Raw genomic sequence first — 25,495 nt, 5'->3', positions numbered from 1 at the left:
GAAAATGGGCCCTAACCACTTTGGCTCAGTGGACTGAAGGGTCCCAGGTTTGATTTCGGTCAGGGGCATACACTTTGGTTGCAGACATATCACCAGTAAGAGGTGTACAGGAGGCAGCTAATCAATGATTCTCTCTCATTGATGTTTCTAACTCTCTATCCCTCTCCCTTCCTCTCTGTAAAAAAATAATATATATATATATATATATATATATATATATATATATATATATATATTTTATTTTTATTTTTTTTTAAGAATGTGAAAAATGGCTCCTACAAACAAGAAAATGCTTCACAAAAATGAGCCATAGAAATAGAAGACAGTTGACAGTGGAAATAGAAATGACAGATATTACACACAATTTTTTTTTCAATTTTTCTATTAATAAAAATGTAAAGCCCCTCTGTGACAAACTATTTTTCTTCTAACAAGTACATAAATCATAATGCTCAATAGTGGCAAACATGTATTGAGACAGTATTTTATAAATGTTGATGGAAATATATGAGTTCTCTTGCTACTAGCATTGGAAAGAAATTTAGTATTCTTGTTAACTTTTCTTCCTTATTCTAAGGAAATTAGCAGATACATAAGCCAAAATTCATAAACAAATGTATTTGTTATAGCGTTATTTATTATAATGAAAAATTGAAATGAAACTAAAAGTCGAATAACAGAAGAATAATAAAATATTGTGTACCCATAAGTGGCTTATTACTCATCCTATAATCAATTTTCTGAGAATAATTAATGACCTAAGAAAATACAGTAGAATATTAAATGAAGAAAATTGGTATAGAATGTTTATAGAGTTTGATCCCAGTTAAATATATAAATCTCCATTACAGTGAATAAGTACATACCCCCTCTTTTTGTTTATGGGTTTTGTCTATTTATTTCTGAAATCAGTTTCTAGATGAAGTTTAAGAAAAGCCTTGCCTATCTGTCTGGGTTTCACAAATATAATTAAATTTTATCAAACTTTTACTTAACTAAAAGGAGGAAAACTAGTAGAAATAAGGTTGGTCTCAGTATTTGGGAGACTACAAAATGATCTGGAGTCAAATACAAAAGGGGACAAAGATTTGCAAAGAGAGTACAATATTAAGAAAGGTGAGGTGGACTGACAAATAACGTTGGGTCAAAATTTAGACTCAAGGAATTGAACTGGCTTAAAAATCTTAAATAGATAATGGATGTCTATAGTGGAATTTTTCCTTATTTCAGAATTGCTTTTTGGTCTAGAGTCAGAGAGAAAACCATGCTATCCCATATTCTAAAACAAACTGCCAGCAATTGAGACCAAACAGTCCCCTATAGTGTTTACTGAGAAATCACAGTGGTATTATGTCTACTACTAGTAATTTCAAGTATCTTCTGTACCCCATATCCCAATAAATTATTAAGAGGGCTGACCAACTGAGGAATAAATAGCTTTTGGGGGAGTGTATGTTTATGGTGAGGGTCAGTTCCTTCCTTCCCCCTTTCATCTCTCTAAAGTCAAAGATAGAGGCTTCAGGATAATCACTGAAAAAACACTACATAAGAAGGGAAAGTCATTCTCCTTTACTGTATATTTGTTAAGCTGAAGAAATCCTTCACTGGTCTGGGAAGTTTTGAAGGGGCCAGAAGAATACCCTAGCCAGTGGTCGGCAAACTGCAGCTCACAAACCACCTGGGGCTCTTTGGCCCCTTGAGTGTGGCTCTTCCACAAAATACCATGGCCTGGGCGAGTTTATTTTGAAGAAGTGGCATTAGAAGAAGTTTAAGTTTAAAAAATTTGGCTCTCAAAAAGAAATTTCAAAGGTTATTGTTGATATTTGGCTCTATTGACTAATGACTTTGCCTACTACTGCCCTAGGCATTCCTTTTGTTTTCCTTGTCACAGAAGGAAAGTTGGGGAAGAGTAGAAGCCACAAGTTATTCAGCCATGAGAAATATAATAAATGAATACCTGTGAAATGGACTTTTCTTATTTATTTTTTTTTTTCATTTTATATAAGCATAAGGGAGACATGTCAATCATTCATCTGAAAGTGAAGAAAAGATGGACTGAGAAGATGTCAAATATGAAGTATACATTATAGATCAACAGCTAGTTTACCATGTTTTATCCACAAGCTTGTTGCTGATGCTTCTGAAATCCATATTTTTAGCTTTCCTCTCTCCTCAGAGCTCCATATTTTCTTCATTTTTAAAGAAGTAATTCCCGCCGAAACCGGTTTGGCTCAGTGGTAGAGCGTCGGTCTGCAGACTGAAGGGTCCCAGGTTCGATTCCAGTCAGGGGCATGCATGTTGGTTGCGGGCACATCCCCAGAAAGGGGTGTGCAAGAGGCAGCTGGTCGGTGTTTCTCATAGACGTTTCTGGCACTCTATCTCTCTCCCTTCCTCTCTGTAAAAAATCAATGAAATATATTTTAAAATTTTTATTTAAAGAAGTAATTCCCCCTCAATATCCAATACCATTGCATGTACTCTCAGCTGGAATAAATATCATTTAATCATCCAGATATAATATGCTGAAAAACACAGACTGTGGTCTCAGATGACCCAGGACTGAACACTGGATTGACCACTTATTAGTTTTATAACCTTGGGCAAAATACTACACCTCATTTTCCTTTATCTGTAAATGGAGAAACATTACTAGCCATCTCACAGCAGTGATGTGAGGATTTGGTACTTGAGTCAGTGCCTGCCATGTAGTAAGTGTTCAGTGATTATTAGCTACCTGTGTTTCCCCAAAAATAAGACATCCTCCGAAAATAAGACTTAACGCATGGAAAGATAAGATGTCCCCTGAAAATAAGAGCTAGCACAACTTTGGGAGAAAAAAATAATATAAGACACTATCTTATTTTCAGGAAACAGGGTAGTAATATTAATATTACTCTTTTTAACCACATGTCCTGTTGAATCCCCTTCTACATTTTAAATGTATCCTGTCTTCTTTTCCTTTGCTACACCTTAATGATTTGGACCTTTATAGCCTGGCCTATTAATGTAAACTCGACTTGATCCCTCTTTTTTTTCTCTTACCACATTTGCCCACATTCATTCTCCACAGAATTACCAGAGTTTGTTTTGGATGAAATAAATCGTTCTCTACTCAAAGCCTTTAAGTACTTCATAACGTGGTCTCCAGTCAAATCACCAGCTTCATCTCTTGATCTTTCTTCCATAGGACTTGGATATTTCACTGACCAATAATGTTAGCAGTAGACATTAATGTAGGTATCCTTACTTTACATGTACAAGAAGGGCCAAAATATTTTTCATTGGAAAAAACTTGGAAAATCAAATACAAATTCCGATGGAAATTAATACCAAATCTTTATTGACTCTATTAACAGAAAATAAATTGAATCATCAGGTGAATAATGGCAATCATACTAATATCCATTTGTAATTACAAAGTAAAGATAACAGTTAAACTGTCATTATTTTATGCATTTTCTTAAATCCTGAAACAATCAGCAACTTTGTAGCAGCCAAAAGAACCTGATTCATTACAGCAGTAGTGGGAAGCTGTGCGGACTAACCAAATTTTATTCTACTTTGCACATTTTATCACATTAATATCACTGAAATCAGTATGCATTTTATAATCTCTACTGCTCAGACCAGATGTATTTTAGAAGAAAATCCAAGAAACAGTAGTAGAGCTCTCTTAAGAAATGCTACATAGCCAACATTCTTGAGAATCACAGAGGTTGATATTGTGTGAAAGAAGAAAAACAGCTGTTACTCTGAAGAATAAGTGATATAGGAGAGTCAGATTCTAAATATGAGGAAGTTTTAGAAATACCTCGTCAATTTTTCACTTATACTTTTACATTTATGGATATGCAAGAGGAATATTTGACAAAATATAAATTTAGAACAATTTTTTAGTAAAATAAAGCCTCTGTGTGATAAGTGTCATAGATTAATAAGCAACGGGCGGTGTGTACAAAGGGCAGGGACTTAATCAACGCAAGCTTATGACCCGCACTTACTGGGAATTCCTCGTTCATGGGGAATAATTGCAATCCCCGATCCCCATCACGAATGGGGTTCAACGGGTTACCCGCGCCTGCCGGCGTAGGGTAGGCACACGCTGAGCCAGTCAGTGTAGTGTGTGTAATCAGTATCATACACCTCTCCAACCCATCCAAATACTTATGATGGTATTATATAACCTGCAACCAAAGGTGTATTTGATTTGGTGAAATGGTGTAGTGCCAATTGGTGAGTAAATTAGACCAGGTATGCCTGAGGAAATAAAAGTATTATACAGACATTAAACTTATTGATGTCAAAGAATATTTAGCAACATGGAAAATCATCTAAAATATACTGCTAAGCAAAAAGAAGGTTTCCACACATCATGTAGATTACCCACATTATATTAATGTATATACATGTACATACATGGGTAAGAAGACTAAAAGTATGTGTCAAAAGATAAACTATATTTTGAGATTATACGGAGTTTTTATCCCTTCAGATATTATTATAAGACTTTCAGAGATTTATAGAATGAAAATCTATTTTGTAATTAAAATTTGTATTTATAAAACTAAGACAAGTTGTAGTGGGGAAGGAGGGGAACATCAGGAATAAAATGCTTCTGGGCCCACATCTAATGGGGGAGAAAGGATTGGTATTGCAACAAATGGGAAATATTTTTTATACTGAAATGCATGCAAGATCAAAAAGAATGATGATAGAATTCATTCTTGCATGCAAAGGTTATTCACATAGCCTCCCTGCTGTGCCAGGCATTGTTCCAGGAGCTACGGATAAAGCAGTAAGTAAAACAGACAAAAAACCTTGTCCTCAGGAAGCAGAATTTGATGTGTGTGAGACAAGACAACAAAATAAGCAAATAATAATGTACACTAGTTTTTAGAAGTAAAGAGCAAGATAAGACAGGAAGAAAGAAACGGAATATTGAAGAAGAGGTGCTAAATTTAAGTAGGATCAAGAGGGGAATATTTTAAAGAGGAGAAGAAGCAACCATGTTTGATATTTGAAAAATATCAAAAGTGGGAGTTTACTCAAATATCAAAAGTGGGAATGCAGCTACAAGGAGCAAAGAAAAGATGTCATTGTTAAGAAAATCAAGAGAAGAGAAACCAAGATGGTGGCATAGATAAGCACCTAAACTGCTGCCTCTCACAAAAATTTCAAAACTACAACTAAAAGACAGAATGAACATCATCTAGAACCACAGGAAAGCTGGCTGAGTGAAAATTCTACAACTAGAAGAGAATAAAAAACTCACATGGACTCAGAGGAACTGCAAAAGGCTTAGGTATGAAAACACACACACACAGAAAAGAAAGTCGGCTGAGTGCCTGGCTGGCTTTCTCTGGTGTGAGGGAGAAGGAAGCTCCTGAGTGCACTGAACCCCAGTTCTGACTGTACTGAACTGCAGTTCTGGGCGAGATCCTGTGAACCGAGGCTCATACGGGAGGAGTCTGGAATGTAAGGTAGAGAGAAAAGGCACATGGAGACTTGGAGACTCAGGGGAATCCTGGAGGGCAAGGGTCTGGAGGTTTGTGCAATTGCTTGCAGAGAAGACTGACTGCTGAGGTTGCTGCTGTCTTTCCCTAGCAGGAATGAGTTGGAAGCTCCCAACTTTACTGAACCACAGTTCTGACTGCACTGGAGCCCAGTTCCAGGCGAGCTCTTGGGAACCCATGCTCTTACAGTAGAGTCTGGACTATCAGGAGGAAACTCAGGGGAGCCACAAAAGGCAGAGATCTGGAGGTGCACTCGCAAATGCACACAGAGAATGACTGCTGAGTGTGCCGCTGGCTTTTTCTAGCTGGAGGAAACTGGAAACTCCCGACTGCTCTGACCAGTCCTGGGCGAGAATCTGGGAATTTAGATTCATGGGGGAGAAAATGGACTGTCTGGCAGCAGGCAAAGCTCAAGGGCAGCTTTCTCTCAGAGGTGTTTGCAGTGATTACTGAGAGACACTGAGACCCAGGGGCCTCATAAGGCAGGGCTGACGGAGAGCCAAGACTGTCTGCTCAGTCCTGAGACTCTGCCCCAGTCAAGCTGAGCACAGAGGCTTTTTCAATTTTGCAAGTCCCTATCTCTAGCACAAAAGTTCTCCCGGCATAGATACAGGAGATCCTCAAGCCAAAAGCCTGTCAGTGATACCAACAACAATCAAGATTTAAATACAACAAGGCAGTACACACAGTCCACAAAGGGGTGCACCAGAGTGTCAACCTCAGGTAATTGGGGAGGCCAAGCCACTGGGCCATACAGGACACCTAGCATACAAAGCTACCCTACCAACTCAGGGAAGCAGCAAAAATGTGGAAGCAAAGAAATAAATCACAAAAGAAAGAAATGGAGGAAAACAAATGACTGGATATAGAATTCAAAACCACAATTATAAGGTTTTTCAAGAATTAACTAGAAAAGGCCAATAAATTTAGCAAGAACTTCAAATATATGAAAGAATACCAACTAGAAATTAAATATACACTGACTGAAATAAAAAATATATATATATTATACAGAGACTCAATAGCAGACTAGAGGAATACAAGAATCAAGTCAAAGATTTGAAATACAAAAAAGCAAAAGACACTCAACTGGGAAAGCAAAAAGAATCCAAAAAGTTGAAGATGTATAAGAAGCCTCTGGAAAAACTTTAAGTGTACAACATCAGAATTATGGGGATGCCAGAAGAGAGAGAGCAAGATACTTAAAAATTATTTGAAGAAATAATGACTGAAAACTTCCCCCACCTAGTGAAAGAAATAGACTTACAAGTCCAGGAAATTCACAGAACCCCAAACAAAAGGAATTCAGAGGACCACAACAAGATACATAATAATTAAAATGCCAAGAGCAAAAGACAAAGAGAATATTAAAAGCAGCAAGAGAAAAAAAGTTTATTACCTACACAGGAGAATCAATATGATTGTGAGCTGATTTCTCAACAGAAACTATGCAGGCCAGAAGGGAGAGGCAAGAAATATTCAACATGATGAATAGTGAGAACTTACAACCAAGATTACTGTATCTAACAAAGTTATCATTCAGAATTGAAGGTCAGAAAAAGAGCTTCAGAGATAAGAAATAGCTAAAGGAGTTCATCACCACCAAACCAGTATTATATGAAATGCTGAACGGTATTCTTTAAGAAGAGGAAGAAGAAAAAGGTAAAGATAAAAATTATGAACAATCAATGATACATATATATCAACAAGTGAATCTAAAAATCAAGTGAATTAAAATCTGAGGAACAGAATAAACTGGTGAATATAATAGAATCAGGGGCATAGAAAGAGAGTGGACTGATTTCTCAGGGGGAAAGGAGTGTGGGGGGTGTGGGAAGAGTTTGGACAAAAATCGTACACCTATGGATGAGGACAGTGGGAGGGGAGGTAAGGGCAGAGGGTAGGGTGGGAACCAGATGGAGGAGAGCTATGAGGAGAAAAAGGAGAAGCAGTTGTAATAATCTGAACAATAAAGATTTATTAAATTTAAAAAATAAAGTCAATAGAAATGGAGAGTAGATGGAAATAAAGTCAGAGAGAAAAGGGGAAGAGGGGATGATTACATTTTATTAGTTAGTGCTGTTGAATAGAAAAATAAAGTGAGCCACATATGTAATTTAAAAATTTCTAGTTGCCTTATTGTAAAAATAGATACATTAAATAAATACATTAAAATATTTCAACCTGTATATAATTTGAAAAGTACTAATAAGATGTGATACTTTTTAATTTTAAAAATAATTGTATATTTATAACAGTTTTAGTGAGAAAAAGGTACATAGATCATTTTTTGTACCAAACCTTTGGGATTTGATGTATATTGTACACTTACAGTGCATCCCAATTCTATTTACACCAGTTTAGCTGCTCAGTAGCCACATGTGATGGTGCCTACCATTTTGGATCGCACCTATCTAGAACCTTGTAGAATGCTGTAATTGCTTTGGCTTTTTCTGTGGATGAATTGGGAAGCAATATCAGAGGATTTTTGTTAGTTTCTATGTATTTTATTTTATTAATCCTCACCCCAGCTTTTTTTTTTATATTGATTTTTAGAGAGTGTGGAAGGGAGGGGGAGAGACAGAGAGAGAAACATTGATGAAAGAAATACACATAGATTGATTGCTTCCAGTATAAGTCCAGACCAGGGCTGGGAATTAAGCCTGCAACCAAGGCATATGCCCTTGACTAAAATCAAACCCAGAACCCTTAAATCCATGGACCAAATGCTTTAACCACTGAGCAAGACCAGCCAGGGCAGCAATAAAGAGTTTTGAGTGTAACAGTGATATAGTATGACTTAGGTTCAAATTATCTGCTGTGCTGAGAATAGAGAAGATAATGGCTCCTCATGTGCCCCAAAAAGACTGGAACAGACTCTCATTAAAGAGAAAAACTGAGTATAGATGAGCATGAACCCAATAACTGGATCTGGTTTGGGTAATGAATGTTACTGTAGTTCTCTCAATGCAATGTCTTATTTCCAGACATAGGAAACTCTCTGTATGCTTCAAGACCCAGGTAAACCATTATCTTCTCTGGTACATCTCCTCTGCCTTGTCCAAGAACTAACTCATCCTCCTACAATAGTGAATCATAGTCCTCTGTCTATATGCTTGTTTGCTCTCAAGGACTGTGAGATCCTCAGGACAAGGTACATAGCATATCTATCCTTAACCCTAATGCCATTAGAGATCCTAGAAGTTAGTAAGCCTTCAATAAATATTTGTTAATTTGAAGCAAAAAAATTAGCTAAACATCTCCCAAATAAAAATAACCTAAATGTCTACCTACTGAGATATACTATCTAATAAAGAGGGAATATGCCAATTGACCCTCACACCATCGCAAAGATGGCACAAACAGCCAATAAGGGGGGACTATGCTAATTTACTGTCCTGCCCTCAAAGATGGCAGCACCCACTGCCAATATAAAGGGAATATGCTAATTGATTACCACACCCTCAAAGATGGTGGTGCCCACAGCCAATAAGGAGGGAATGTGCTAATTGACTGCCATGCCCTCAAATATGGCAGCGCCCAGTCCCCTCAGCCCTGCTGGGGTGGCAGGCATGCAGCAAGGCCAGACCCTCCCCCATGTGGGCCCAGCCTTGCTGCACACCCGCTTCTTGAGTCCCCTAGTCTCCTTAGGCCCCAGCTGCCCAGGGCCAGCCCAAGGCATAGGCAAGCCTCAGATGATGGCTGCACAGGTGCCCAGGACCACCTGAGACTCATGTAACCAGGGCTGGCTGGCTGAGGCTTGTGCTGCTGGCAGTGGCAGTATCAGAGGTTTGATGAGGCATCTCCTTCCCCTGATCTCTAGGTTGCCTCTTGCCCTGAGGGCTCCCAGACTGTGAGAGGGGGCAGGTTAGGCTGAGGGACACCCCCACTCCAGTGCATGACTTTTCATGCACCAGGCCTCTAGTATTTATATACTTATACAATTTAATACTATACAGTTGAGAGAATAAACAAATTAAACTACACACAACATGAATGGTTATTGTAAACTGTATGTTGAATGAAAGAGACAAGATACAAGAGTATATACCATATGATTCCATATACATGTTTATTATAGACAAATTAATCATAGTAGACAGGATACTGATTACACTTGGAGGTAACAGCTGTGATGGGCAAGAGAAGGCTTCTGAGCTTCTCAAAACATTGTTTCTTTTTTTTTCTGCCTATTTGATGTGTTCAATTTTAAAAACTACATTAAGTTATAGTTATATATGTGCAAATAACTGGAGTATATTATATCAATATTAAAAGCTTAAACAAAAGATAACAAAAAAAATGTAAATTATTTTTTAAGTGCAGATAATTTCTCTTGGCCGTAAAAGTGCTATCATTCAGGATAAAAGAATAAAATTATGGCCAATTGAATAACATACAATATATGCATCTTTATAATTAAAAACTTTCACTAGTACAGCATATGTTAAGTATTTCAAATCATTTTCCCTCTGTCTTCAAACAAGATTGTGGGTCATAATTTGGAAAACATTTTAACGTGATAATTTAGTATTTTTATTTTAATTCCCTTGTTTTCACTTTTGCCCCACATTTTTCCATAAAGATGTTTTTTAAGCATATCTGTCTTAATTTGTTTATACAATTTATATTACATATTTACTCTGGTGCAGTGATTCTCAACCAAGAGCAATTTTGCCTCCCAGGTGATATTTGGCAATGCCTAGATATTCTTAGTTCTCACAGTTTGGGAAAATGCCAGGGATAGGTACTGGTAAACCTCCTACAATGCACAGAATAATGCCTAACAACTGATAATTATATAGCCCTAAATTTCAGTAGTAAGGAGGTTGGGAAACACTGTTCATGAATTCATTAATGTTGTTGAAATCTTAAAATTATACTTTTTATTGACCAATTTAATCTCATGGTTTACAGATTTTTGAGAAATTAAATTGCTTTGCTTAAAGTGAATGAAGTTTTTCTATTTAAATGTATTGTTGAAAGTATTACAGATGCCCTCATTTCCACCCCATTAGCCTCCCTCCTACCCAGGACTTCACCACACTATAATTTGTGTCCATGGATTATGCATATACTATCGATAGTATATGTGTAAGTTCTTAGGTTTATCACTTCCTGCTCACTACCCCCCCTACTTCCCTCTGAAATATGTAAGTCTGTTGCATGCTTCCATGTCTAGATTCCAAATATAAGTGAGATTGTGTGACATTTGTCTTAATTCGTTTATTTTCCCAAATATATAATATTGAATTGTATAAATAAATAAATATATCTTAGCTGGTAGACATTTCGATTGCTTTTATTTGGGGGATGTTTAGCAAATATTTTATTTTTTATTTTTTGCTTCAAGTTAACAAATATTTATTGAGGGCTTATTAACCTCCAGGAACTGTACTGGCATTAGGATTAATGATAGATATGTTATGTACTTTTGAGACAGCACCGAGGGACCTGGAAAGTATTACGCTAAGTGAATGAATTTTCTTTAAAAATTGTATTAACATCTTTTAAATTGTCTATATGCTTAAAAGTGTGTGCCCTGGAGGTTCTTTTGTTGTTGTGTTTTTGTTTGTTTTCTTTTTAAAGGAAAGTTTGAGAAAGATGTTGCTTGTAACAATTTTATTCTTCTTTCTCCAGACTAGAAGAACAAAAGAATATCTTGTCAGAATTTCAAAGAGATTTAAATGAATTTATTTTCTGGTTGGAAGAAGTGGATAACATTACTACTATTGCACCTGAACCTGGAAATGAGCAGCTGCTAAAAGAAAAACTTGAACACGTCAAGGTAATTTTATTTTCTAAAGTCCTCCAGGCCTACTTATATAAAGAATCTATGAATCTATTTTTAATGCTTTTAATCATTGATTTTCTCCCCATTATGTTACTGATAGTTCCACACTACTTTTTCGCACTTTACATTTTTTTAAAATTTTATTTTGTCTTAACCCAGTTTTTTCCAATATGTAGTATTTTTTTAAAATGTGTGTGTATATCTATACATACACATATATGTAAACTGAAGAGCAGTATTTAAAACTAATTTGAAATTAATTTTAGACTTATTGTAGAAATTCACAGCTCCAAAATGTTTAAAAAACTGGAGAGAATCTTTATAGAAATTTCTTAGGGAAATCTTAATTGCCAAACCAATCCCACCACTGAAGTCCCTAGTTAAAAGTGTTCAATTTGCGTGGAATATTTTGTTTTGATTTGTTTGGGAGGGCTGGTATTGGTTCATATTCTAATACTGGTTGACTGGACATCCAGTTTATTAAGGTTGTTTTTCATACCTTCCCCTTGTCATGTCTGCTTATCACTGATTACCTCACCTGGCTGACTGACATGCTCTAACTGTGCAGTTAGATTAACTGTCATGGTTTAGTTTTAGGAAAGAAACTCTATTAGATCTGCTTTACCTTAAATCTTGAGTGTGAAAGGGAAGGGGAAATTAGCATTAATAATTCCCTATTCTGTGCTAAGTATCACATGCACTTATATCTGCAATTTTATTTAATCTTTATATCATTTTCAAAATGGTCGCAATTATCCTCATTTTGCAAAATTACAAGAGCAAAGGGGAATGGAATTGCTCCTTTATCAATGATTCACTTGGTTTGAACATGCAAATTAGACTCCCATGTCAACCACAAATTTCTGTGTAACAACAAACTTATACCTTAACAGAAGATAAAGTATAAAAAATATTCCTTGGAAGCAAATACTGAGCACCTTTTATGTCAGATAATACACTAGGTGTTTGAGATTCAAAAATAAAAAAGTTTAGAATCTACTTCATGTGAGTATGGTTATTTCATGGAAAAATGAAATCAATATGTTCTTGAAAATTCATCTTTCCTAAATATATTCAGTATCATATATAGCAATATAATTGATAACTCATTTCAAAGACATATTTAGCAGCATTTATTTGTTAATAAATACGCACTGGTTTTTCTTTTCTCCTTATACAATCTGGATCAGTACTGTACAATATAAATTTTTGTAATGATGGAAATGTTTTACATAATCTATTTCAGTAACCACTGGCTGTATGTGCCTTTGAGTGCTTGGAAGGAAGCTAGCATGACTGAGGAACTGAGTTTCTTTTTCATTGAACTTTACTTCGTTTAAATTTAAATAGCATCATGTGGCTACTGGTTCTGTGTTGAACACTGAAGCTCTAGATTACGGGTGTCGAACTCAATCAGAGAAGGGGCCAAAATCTAAAATCCAGCCTAAATCGCGGGCCGAATGGTTTACTGAACAGTCATAAACTGTCATTGTGATGGAAACGCAGCGGAGTGCAGTGATGACAGCGCAGTGCGGGCCACATTGCAAGGCCTGGCGGGACGGATTTGGCCCGCGGGCCTTGTGTTTGACACATGTGCTCTAGATGATACAAATAAGTAAAATACAGTTATTAAAACCATCATGGATTTTTACTAGTAGGTCTTGGAAAAAGGCACTTATAATGTAACTAGAGGCCCGGTGCACAAAATTTATTCACGAGGGTGTGTGTGTCCCTCCGCCCAGCCTGCACCCTTACCAATCTGGGACCCCTTGAGGAATGTACAACTGCCCTTTTAGGCCCGATCCTAACCGGATCGGGCCTAAAAGGGCAGACAGACATTGCTCTCAAAATCCAGGACTGCTGGCTCTTAACTGCTCACCTGCCTGCCTTCCTGTTTGCCCCTAACCACTTCTGTCTGTCATCCTGATCACCACCTAACTGCCCTCCCTTGCCAGCTTGGTCCCCTCCAAAAGCCCTCCCCTGCTGACCAGATCATCTCTAACTGCCCTCCCCTGCCAGCCTCATCACCCCTAACTGCTCTCCCCTGCTGGCCTGCTCCCCTCTCCAACACACCTCCCCAATAGGCCTGGATCCCCCCAAAACTTCCCTCCTCTGCAGGCCTGGTCCCCACAACTGCCCTTCCCTATAGGCCTGGTCAACCCTAACTTCCCTGTCCTGTAGGCCTGGCTCCCCCCCCCCCCCCCAACAGCCTTTTCCTTCAGGCTTGATTGCCTCCAACTGCCTTCCCTTGTAGACCTGGTCCCTCCCAACTGCCTTCCCTGCTGGCCTTCTTGTGATGGCCATCTTGTGTCCACATGGGGGCAGCCATCTTGTGTTGGAGTGACCGTCAATAAGTCAATTTGCATTTTACTCTTTGATTAGATAGGATGCTGAATGAATAAGAGAAATTCATGAATGTGAAAGAGTGAAAAATAAGGTTTCATGAATGAAACTTCCCAAGTTTGAATCACAGTGCTATTCTTTCTACTTTTTTTGTTCTTGGATCTAGTACTTTGCCTCTGCCTCCGTTTCCTTCTATATAAGATGAAGATAATAGGATCTCCCTCATGGAATTATTATATAAAAATTAACTGAGATAATATATGTGAAGAGCTCAGCACAATGCTTGGTTATTGGTATGTTCTCAGTGTCAGTTATTTCTTAGCTTGCTATAGCACAGAGGCTTAATGCCTGAGAGTATGAGGAATTTATCCAGATTGTTCTATTTTTAATAGATTTTATTGCTTCTTTACAGAGAGGAAGGAAGTGGGATAGAGAGCTAGAAACATCAATGAGAGAGAAATAAAGATCAGCTGTCTCCTGCACACCTCTTATTGGGGATGTGCCCGCAACCAAGGTACATACCCTTGACCAGAATAGAACCTGGGACCTTTCAGTCTGCAAGCTGACACTCTATCCAATGAGCCAAACTGGTTAGTGCCAGATTGTTCTATTTTTGATAGAGATGTGTTTTCATACTCTTAACTCTGTTTGTGGTATTGTTTTAGAGCTGATACCACATGACATTTTTCTCTTGGGGGAAACACACACACACACACACACACACACACACACACACACACGCACACCCCAAAAAAGTAAAAAATAAATAAAAACCTCTGAAGGATAAGATATCATGGTCCTTTCTAGAATAGGTGTAACTGCTTAAGAGTGAGTGTTTCAGTCCATCGGCTCTGTGGAAATCTGTTGGCATTTGAAGTACCATGGGGCCTTTGGACACCTTGTTTCGTTTTGATAGATTAATCAATAGAGGCAAAGACAAGCTGGCTGGCATTGTGCTGTAATTCATTTTTAAAGTTGTTGCATTTGTCCGTTTTAGTTACTCGTGGAAGAGCTACCCCTGCGCCAGGGAATTCTAAAACAATTAAATGAAACAGGAGGAACAGTGCTTGTCAGTGCTCCCATAAGCCCAGAAGAGCAAGATAAACTTGAAAAGAAGCTCAAGCAGACAAATCTTCAGTGGATAAAGGTTAGACATTAACCATATGCTCTGTCACATGTGTTATCGATAAATGTTGAAAGTGTTTGTATTTGTTTTGTTTCATGGTAGTTTTATAGATGGGGTATGGCTGGGGGGCTTATATGTATATATATTTTTTTGTTTTTTAACCTGACCAGTGATTTTGACCACATGATTTGTTCTAGAGGGGAATAATGGTGATGATGGGTAATGGTACATTAATGACTAAATGGCAAAATATACAACATTGTTATTTCGCATGAATTATTATAAAGAATGGGACTAGAAAACTATGAACTAATTAATTCAGTGTTCGGGAGTATAATAATAGTATTTAAACAAGGTGGCAGTGGTCCAGTTCAACATGTTCCATAAATCAAAATTACTTGCCCTCATATATAGCATGGACTTAATCAATGCTAAATGGATACTAACTTACAAAAGATATTTTGTTTTATTTGCTTATTTATTTATTTACTAGAGGCCCTGTGCATGAAATTTATGCTCTGGGGGAGAGGGGCGGTGGTTCCTCAGCCCAGCCTGCAACCTCTCCAATCTGGTACCCTTGCGGGATTGGGCCTAAACTGGCAGTCAGACAGCCCTTCGCAATCCAGGACTGCTGGCTCCTAACCACTCACCTGCTACCTGTCTGATTGCCCCTAACCACCCTCCCCTACCAGCCTGATGGCCCCTAACTTCTCTCCCTTGCTAGCTTTATTGCCCCTAACTACCTCTGCCCTCTGCCTTGGCCCCTGCCACCATGGCTTTGTCCAGAAAGAAGACCAGACAACTGGAAGATGTCCAATCTATCCGGTCTAATTAGCATATTGCCCTTTTATTAGCATAGACTAGAGGCCCAGTCCACAGCATTTATGCACTTGCCAGCAGGGGTGGAGGGGGTTCCTCAGCCTGGTTTCACAGTCCAGGAGCCCTTGGGGGATGTCCAACTGATGGCTTAGGCCTGTCCTGCTAAACCAGCAGTCGGATATCCTTAGCACTGCCACAGAGGCAAGAGAGGCTCCTGCCACTGCTACTATGCTTGCCAGCCATGAGCCTGACTACTGGCTAAGTGGTGCTCCCCCTGTGGTAGTGCGCTGACCAACAGGGGATAGCTCCTGCATTGAGCATCTGCTCCCAGGTAGTCAGTGCACATCATAGCAACTAGTTGTTCCACTGTTCGGTCTATTTGCATATTATTCTTTTATTATATAGGATTGTTTAATTACTTTGTTACTTAACTTGTCTTTTTCTTTCTACCTCAGATAATTTTTAAATAAAATATTTAATATGTGTATCAAAGTAATACATACTTATTCTTTAAAAACAAGTTGCACATATGAATGAATTTATGATGAAAAGCAGCATCAATTAATTTACCATTTATGAAAAGATAGTCCTTCATCCATGGTACTGTTGTGGCAACTTTGTTAAGTCAAGTAAACATGAATGAGTGAATCTGCTTCTGGATTCTCTATTCCCTTTCATTACATCTGTCCTTTAACTACTACCACACTGGCTTAATAACAATCATTTTTAAACTGCTTTATTGAGATACTAGAGGCCCAGTGCACAGGATTTGTGCATTGGTGGGGGTGTGGCCTTCAGGGATCTGCCTGCTGTGGGAGTACTGCTCATCCCTGTCAGCCGAGTGGCTGCAGTGGGAGCAGACACTCATCCCAGTCAGCTGAGCAACTGTGGAACCACTCTCTGAGTGACTGCTCCTGCTGGAGAGAGCAACCACTCATCCTTGTCAGTCTTGTGGTGCTCCCACTGTGGGAGTGCACTGACCACCAGGGGGCAGCTCCTACATTGAGCGTCTATCCCCTACTGGTCATTGCTCATCATTGGGACTGATCAATCAGTTGTTCTGGTTGTTCCGCCATTCGGTCATGGGCTTTTATTATATAGGATAATTCACATTCCATACAATCCACTCATTGTAAAGTATACAATTTAATGGTTTTGGTTTACTTATTTTTAAAATTGTGACAAAATATATATAACATTTATCATTTTAATGATTTTAAGTGTATAATTCAATGTCATTTATTAAATTCACGATGTGCAAACATCACCTTAATATTTTTCCATAACTTTTTTATCGCCCCAAACCAAAATTCTGTAATCATTAAGCAAGAATCCCCCATTACCTACACATTCAGCCAATTCCCAAAGTAATATTTAACGTATTTTCTGTGTCTATGAATGAACCTATTGCATATGTTTCATATTAGTGGACACATATATGCTATTTGCCCCTTCATATCTAGATTATTTCACTTAACATAATATTGTGAAGGCTCATCCATGTTGTACCATGTATCAGAACTTTGTTGATTTTAAAGGTGTGTTTGTTTTTAATTTTAGAGAGAGAGAGAGACATTGGGAGTGGAGAGAGAGAGACATTGATGTGAAAGTGAAACATCAATCTGTTGCTTCCTGCATACCCCCTTTCAGGGATTGAGCCCATATCCTGGGATGTACCCTGACCTGGAATCAGACACACAACATATTGGTGCACAGGACAAGGCCCAACCAACTGAGCCACACCACACACCAGCCAGGGACAATTGTTTTATTTAAAAAATTGGGACCTAATAATGTAAAACCTTCAACTTTGTTCTTCTTAGTCCAGATTGCCTTTGCTATTTTTGGTTGTTTGGTTTACCAAATAAATTTTACAACCAAGTTGTCAATTTTTATTAAAGCTTGCTAGAATATTAATTGGAATTTTGTTGAATTTGTAGATCAGTTAAAATATTTGCAATGTTGGTTCATCTAATCTTACACCCTTCCATTTTTTAAGTCTTCTATAATATCTTTATAGTACTATGAAGCAGTTTTCAATACAGAGAACCTGCACATGTTTTATTAGATTGAATCCCAGACATTTGACATTGTAATCCTTTTATAAGTTTGATTCATTTTTAATTTTATTTTCTCTTTGTTGTTGACTTATAAAAAATAGCAGATTTTTTATATAAAGCACATAACCAGTGCCCTTGCTAAATTCACCTATTGATAGTAATAGTTTATAGAATCTTATATATTTAGTTTATGTGCATCATCATGTCATCAGTAGAGGTAGTTTCTCGCTTTTCAATCCTTATAATTTTAAATTTTTGTATAGATTAGAACCTCTAAAATAATGTTTAATGGAAGTGATGATAATTAGTGGAAAGCTTTCATTAATTTATCTTTAAATGTGATATCAGTTGTATGACTTCCTATAGATCATCTTCATTAGATTAAGAAATTTCTCCTTATTCCAAGTTTATCAAGTTTTTATTAGAATAGACATTGAACATATTCAAATGCTTCTGTGCATTTATTAAAATTATTATATTATTTTTCTCCTTTTTATGAATGTGGTAAATTATAGCTATTAGTTTGGGAATGTGAAACTATTTATGAACTACTGAATAAATTCTGTTGGTCATTATGTCTTGTATTTTTTATAGACATTTGGATTTTTTTAATATGTTGGTTAGGATTTTTATATCTTTGTTCATAACAGAAAATGGTTAGTATTTTTTGTAATATACTCTTAAGCATTGACAGCAATATTAGACTAGTCTTATAAAATAAGTTGAGAGGTACTCTTTCTCTTTTTTGGAAAAATAACATTATAGCTTCCTAAGATGTTTTGAAGAATTCAATTGGAAAGTTATCTAGCCATGGAATTACTTTTATGGGAATTTTTTGATAATTGGCTTAATTTCTTTGATTGATACAGGGGATGATTAGAATTTTCATGTTTTTTGTGTTTCAGCTTTTATAAGTTACTACAGGCCTGGCCTGTGGGATCAGGCTGAATCCTGCTCTCTGACATCCCCCAAGGGGTACCATATTGTGAGAGGGCACAGGCCAGGCTGTGGGACCCCAACAGTGGACTATCAGGGCCAGGGAGGGACCCAGGAAGAAGTCCAGCCTGGTAGGGGCCACGGGAGGGCTCCATGGCATGTCCAGCCTGTCTTGCAGTGTCCTGATAAGCTAGACCCCAGCAGCAAGCTCACCTACTGGTTGGTGCATCTTCCCGCTGGCGGTCAGTGCATGTCATGGCAACTGGTCCATCATGGTCCATCAAAGTGACTGGTCATCTGGTCGACTGTCTGCCTCATGGTGGTCAGTGCACATCATAGCGAGCAGTTGAGTGGCCTTAGCATATCATTAGCATATTATGCTTTGATTGGTTGAACAGATGATCAGATGACCAGACACTTAGCATATTAGGCTTTTATTTATAGGATATCTTCCAAGAAATGTGTTTGTTTCCTTGTCATTTTCTCTTTTGGAGCTGTATACTTTGTTCATATAGCTAGTGATCATTAATATATTTATATGTAAGAATGAGAAAATAGAAAAATGGGGAGCCTTCACTACCTGAGTGGATCTTGTTGACTGGGATATTTTACTCTATATGCTAAGACAAAGAGCTTACTCTCTTGTTGAAAGATACCTTTAAATTCTATAATGCAGTGAGCTTTATTTTGAAGCACCCACAACAACTGCTGAGGTTCTTTCTAGATACCATTTTCAATTTTTGAGATAATAACCACACACATTTTGTTTTGATTTATGTTTATTTTTGCTTATAGGTTAAGTGCTAAAGGAAGACCATTCATTTGGGTGGCAATTTTGAGCTAAGTGTAAATTTCTATCTGTGGACTTTCAGTATCCCAATTTTATCTGCCTCTTGGCCACGGTCAGATTCCCTCTGTACTTTAAGGCTACTTCTCCTTTACTTTATATGTCCCCAAATGTACTTTCTCCATATATGCTTTTGACCCTCCAAGTATATTTTGAAACCTCTCATCTACTTTTCACTCCAATTTTACTGCCCTATTGGGCATATTTAATACCTCCTAACTTTGTTCTGTTCAAAATATAAGGTAAATTGTAATCTTTTAAAGTAGTAGTAAAGCCCTACCAAGAAGATATTGCAGAACTGTAATTTTCATGTAACATGAAATAGCTTTTATTAAAAATGACACAATTGCCTCTAAAGAATTGCTTGTTATTCATTTGCATCCAACAAAATTGAGAAGTATGAAGAAAGTATGTTGATAAATGTTTCTGTGCGTAGATGATTTACAAAGCAAATAATAGACACTATATTTTGGATTGTGTCAGGTTATTTATAATATTTTAATTGATTATGCTAAAGTTCCTGTAACAGATCATTTACATGACTGATCAAATATTTATGAAATGAAAAAGTACCAATTCTTTTACATTAAAATCAAAATGTGTGTTTAGATCTCTATAATTCAATTAACAAGGTATTTGGGAAAAAAATCCCTTTTCTATTTTTACATATGAACACTAACTTTCAGTTATGTGAACAGTTGGAATAAAACATTTAAGGTGAATTTTTTCCTACCTAAAATGTAAAGTTTCTTATTTTAAATATTTGAAAACAGCCACGTAAAGATACACACACATGCATATAGAGAAAATCTTTTTTCTTAGTAATTGAATTTTGTAGCCATATAATAATACAAAGAAATGCATTCCTCATATGAAGAGAATGAGGACAGATACCTCAAAATGCTTCACCATACCTCAGTACATTTAAATATTAAAAATGGAACAAAAATTATAATTCTAGAAAGTGTCAGAGAACTATGTAAAACACACAATAGTATCTTTGTGAATAGTGAAACACAAATCAAGGTTTTATGTGTCCTGCAATAGCATAAAAAGTAAACTTTTATGACAGAAAATTAAAACCAAAGCTGTGAACACAATCTTGTATAGACATATAATTAGATCATCCATAATATATGTATTTCATTCTATAATTATAATTTTATTGCTATGCTTTTGCCATCAAATGTCTTAGAATTTTTCATCGTATTCATTAAGATGAAAATTTTTAATTTCATTCATTAGACACATTAAGAATTATTTAATTGTTTCTTCTCAATCTTTATGCCCCCTAACCCTGTTGGTTTAAATTTAAGGATAGAAAACAAATGATTTAGAGTACAGATTTAGATCAGTACTCAAGTCAGTATTTTTTTTTTAAGGAGAGATGGTCAAGGCAATCAAGAAACGGTCTAGATAATCATTTACCCTCAAATACTGAGTTATTATTGAGAGAAGAAATAATGAGGTCTCCTCCCCTGTATTCTCCAGCACTTTCTTCTATCCAAACTCTTGAGTATGTTCTATCATTGTATTAGTATGTAATGGTTGCTGAAATACAAATATGTTAATTCCTTAACATACAGTACCTATGAAAATTATCTACTATCACAATTTCTAGTTGCTGGGACCTTTCTCCATGGCTAACTCTAATATGCTGGATAATGTATATTTACCCAATTTACCAATTACTTTGGCAGCTTTATGTTGCATTTCCAAAAGGAAAATCAGCAATTGGGGCTAATGTAGCTATATATTTAAGGGAGTAGTGGACACTAAAATGGGTACATTGTGAAACTATTAATGTACCTTGGCCTGGGTAGGCACTCTTTATAATCAATATAGGAAATGTTGTTTTAAAGTTGAATGAAGACCTTGGTTTAAATTTTTTTATTAATGTTTTCTTTATTGATTAAAGTATTATATATGTCTCCTTATTGCCCCATTGCTCCCCACCCTCTTCTATACATCACCCCCCTATTGTATATGTCCATTGGTTAAGCTTATTTATAAGCAAGCATGCAAGTCCTTTGGTTGATCTCTCCCCTTACCCTCACCCTTCCTTCCCTCTGTGATTTAAATTTATGGCTAACTCTAGATAAGTGTCATGAAGCAATACTCTCATTTTTGTCTAATATATATCTTCACCTTTATAGTTTTTAATAATAATACCCTTAAGGTCCATAGAGTAGGAATATTATTAAAGCGAGCCTCTGTTTTCCTGAGTCTCACTCTATGATTTTCATTCACATGTCTAAATCTGTGTTGTTTTCAATATTTATCAATCATTGTATTTGTACTTTCTCTGGACGTGTGTGTGTGTGTGTGTGTGTGTGTGTGTGTGATTCTCCCCCCCTTCCTGCCTCTCCCCATCACTTTTACTCTCCCCTTTTTTCTCTATTATGTGTGTCTTTGCCTATGAATTGGCATCTTCCTATGTCTATAATGAATCTACTTTCCTATATGGTTTCTCTGACATTTCCTAGAATTATAATTTTTAATCTACTTTCTCTGACACTTTCTAGAATTATAATTTTGTACCATTTTTAATTTTTAAATGTACAGAGGTATGGTGAAGCATTCTGTGTTATTTCTCCTTGTTCTTTTCATATGAGGAATGCATTTCTTTGTACTGTTATATGACTACAAAATTCAATGACATATATGTTAATTTATATTTCTGCCTAGGTACTTTATGTGACACATTGTTTCCTACTCTCTCTCTTTCTCTGATACTTCAGCATTTAATACCTTTTTCATCCTTTTCTGTCCTTGTCACTCTGTGTCCCTATTCTTCCTCCTCCATTATCCTTTTTACACATTAATGTGTAGGTATTTTTCAGATACCATTATTTACAATCAAAATATGATTTTTATTACAGTTTACATTCAATGTTATTTTATATTAGTTTCAGGTATACATCACAATGGTCAGACAATCATACGCTTCACAAAGTTTCATCACTTTTCATTTTGAATCAGGTTGTATACTTGCATTAATTGAAAATATGGAAAGATGCAACATTTACTTTGTAAACTCATAGGATTGTACTGATGAAAGAAGCATATTGAAGCTACATTAGTCCCACATCTTCTAGATTAGAAAACTAAGTCCTAAAAAGGTAATGTGACATATTTGAGAACACACTGTACTCTATTTAATAAAAAAGCTATTTCAAAATAGGTGTTTTTTTAATTTATTGAAGCTCATAATTTTTTTCTGTAGATAATATGCTAGAAACAAAGAAAAACACGGTTTTCCATTTCATCTTATTGCTCCTTTAAAAAGTAAAAACTGGGATTTATTTTCATTTAATAAAACTATAATGGGAGTTTTTGCTTTGTTTTTTGCCCATGTTGAAAAACTGCATGCTATACTTTCAAGTAATTTTCCAAAACATTCTTTACTTAAATGGAACTTTTGTGATTGTGTAATATAGGAGAGCATATTTATGTTGTTTCAGAATTAGTTATACAGTATGTCTACATTTTATTGTGATTGTTCAACTTTTTTTTTCTAATTGTAAGCGTGGCTGTGACATCCTTTTTTTAATTTATTTTTTGACAGTTTTATAGATGTCCCCCAATTTTCCTTCCCTCTCTCCCCTCCTCCCAGCCAGTATCTAATATTTTTTTTTATTTTAAATAACTGTACAGATAGGATATATTATACATTTCACTTAGTCATAATAAATATATTTTCATTTTGTTGAATAACTTTAAATTTTTACATCATATTCTATCATTTATTTGAAAATGGTAAATTACAATTTTAATTTGTTATTTCCTAAACAATATAAAGTAATGCATGTAAAGACCAAAACATTTTACAAACACAAATAGGAAATTTTGCTGGGAAGTGATTTTTCAGTTAAGTGCATCTTAATTTAAAAAAAATAATCTGATCTACTTTACCTAGAAAAAAAAATAAGTTAAAAACAATATATGTAGCAAAATTATCTTACTTCTAAGTATCTATCCAAGGAATACACACTTTAGATTTCTTATTTTAATTTTTATCAGATAAATAAACATTTGCTGTATATTGCCAGTCATTATTATAAATGTGGAGAATAAAATAGAGAAAATTAAATCAAGTTAAAGCTTCACTTTTCTGCTCCTAAGACATTTGCTCTAAGAAGTTGTTTTCCTATCAAAGACCATATTCTAGTAGTGATCATCCAATACTGCTCTTAATATGAATTACCATTTTTTCCTAAAGTGAAGAATATTTACAGGAAATACCAGAAAATGGTTTTTATTTATTTATTATTAAGCCATGCAATCTGCTATTTCTTGGAAATCCATCATCTTGGAAGTTTCCTTTATGTGTTTAATAATTACATCATAGCATCATTCAAGTCATTAAATCATTCAACATTTAATGAGTGACCACTATGTACCATATACTGTTCTAAGCTTCTCATAATTATTTCTTACCCTTGCCTTATTTAAAGGTCATTCAGAATGACATAAGGCTTGACATTATACCTATTCTTATCTCTTACTTACAGTTGCTAAATAGTTTGAGGCTGAAACTTGAGGAGGGAATAGTAATTGAAAGTGTATAATATAAGCACCCTTGACTTTGCCTTCTGTAATTTCACATTGAAATGGGAATCAGTACTATTAGGTATTGTGTCATGAGTGCATCTCAGTTTGCTCTGACAGTCCTGGCTTTGCCTGTTATTGCATCATGATTTTAGTAGCTCCCTGTTCACTCTCATGGATGTCCCTCTTTAGAAGATTAAAGTTGTATATATAGCTGAAACCGGTTTGGCTCAGTGGAAAGAGCATCAGCCTGCGGACTGAAAGGTCCCAGGTTCTATTCCGATCAAGGGCATGCACCTTGGTTGCGGCCACATTCCCAGTGGGGGGTGTGCAGGAGGCAACAGATTGATGATTCTCTCTCGTCGATGTTTCTAACTCTCTATCCCTCTCCCTTCCTCTCTGTAAAATAATAATAATAATAATAAATATATTTTTTAAATTGTATATATAAAGTCACCCAAGTTGTGAGAACAAATATCAGGCTCTTAGGGTTATGCCTGGTCCAATACTCAATAATTAGTATTACCTACACTGCTAATGTTCTTAGCAGCAGCAGCAGCAGCACCTTACTCTCTTGACCCTTCAGTGAAGTTGAGAAGTTTGAACTGCCCAATAAAACCGGTTGCCATTACTACCAAATTAATCACTCTTTAATGACAGTAAGTTTATAATGACAGGTGACTTTTAATTTGCCAACCTATTGAAATGTCAGGCAATGCCAAGATTGTGGATCAGACATTTTACAAACAATAAAAGTAAATAAGAGTTGTGAAGAGGCAATTTATCATGGCGATTAAGAGTGAGATTTAAATATTATAGATTCTACCCATTACTAGTTGTATAATCTTTTGCCTGCCCTCTCCCGGCTTCGGTTATAATACATACTAAATTCTCATAGTAGTAGAACATATTGTACATGTGAAAATTCAATGAGCTAGTGCATGGGAACTTAAAATGTAGTATCTGGCACACTGTAATTGGTAAAAATATTGGCTTTAATTTTTTAAATTGGACATAATTTAAAAATGGGAAAACACAAAGACCAAGCACAAATTTTTGTTGAGTAAGTTTTATTTGTATTGTAGTAAGAGCACTTAATATGAGATCTATCCTCTTAACAAATTTTTAAGTGTATAACACAGTATTGTTAATTATAGGCAATATGTTATACAGCAGATCTCCAGAAGTTTTCCATCTTCCATAACTGAAACTCTATACCTACTGGACAATTCCTGTTTTCTTCTCCCCCTTGCACTGGTATACACAATTCTACTCTCTATATGATTTTGACTATTTTAAATAGAAATGGAATCATGTAGTATTTGTCCTTACGTGACTGTCTTTTTTGCTTAGCATAATGTCCTCAGGTAGACCCATTTTCTTGCATGTGGCAGGATTTCCTTATTTTTTAAGGCTGAAAAGTACTAACCATCTTAAATAATTATACATATAGCTCTTGGGAAAAAAGCTGAAACATGAGCCACCATTATAAATCCAAGAGCTGAA

General features: G+C 36.1%; 1 protein-coding gene across 4 annotated transcripts in view; it reads left to right on the top strand.

The window, feature by feature from the left end:
- The window catches only part of DMD (dystrophin), a 1,962,662-nt gene that overhangs the window by 1,133,280 nt on the left and 803,887 nt on the right, over positions 1–25,495 (top strand). For all 4 annotated transcript variants that reach the window (XM_045582357.1, XM_045582356.1, XM_045582355.1 and 1 more), the window contains 2 exons: positions 11,154–11,301; positions 14,648–14,797. In XM_045582357.1, coding sequence (XP_045438313.1) covers positions 11,154–11,301; positions 14,648–14,797 — 298 coding nt within the window. The remainder of the gene's footprint in view (positions 1–11,153; positions 11,302–14,647; positions 14,798–25,495) is intronic.

The sequence above is a fragment of the Pipistrellus kuhlii genome, unplaced genomic scaffold (genome assembly GCF_014108245.1).
Source record: "Pipistrellus kuhlii isolate mPipKuh1 unplaced genomic scaffold, mPipKuh1.p scaffold_m20_p_16, whole genome shotgun sequence".
Taxonomy (NCBI): Eukaryota; Metazoa; Chordata; class Mammalia; order Chiroptera; family Vespertilionidae; genus Pipistrellus; species Pipistrellus kuhlii.
The sequence above is the reverse complement of the archived record's forward strand: the minus strand, read 5'-3'. Positions and strand labels throughout refer to the sequence as shown.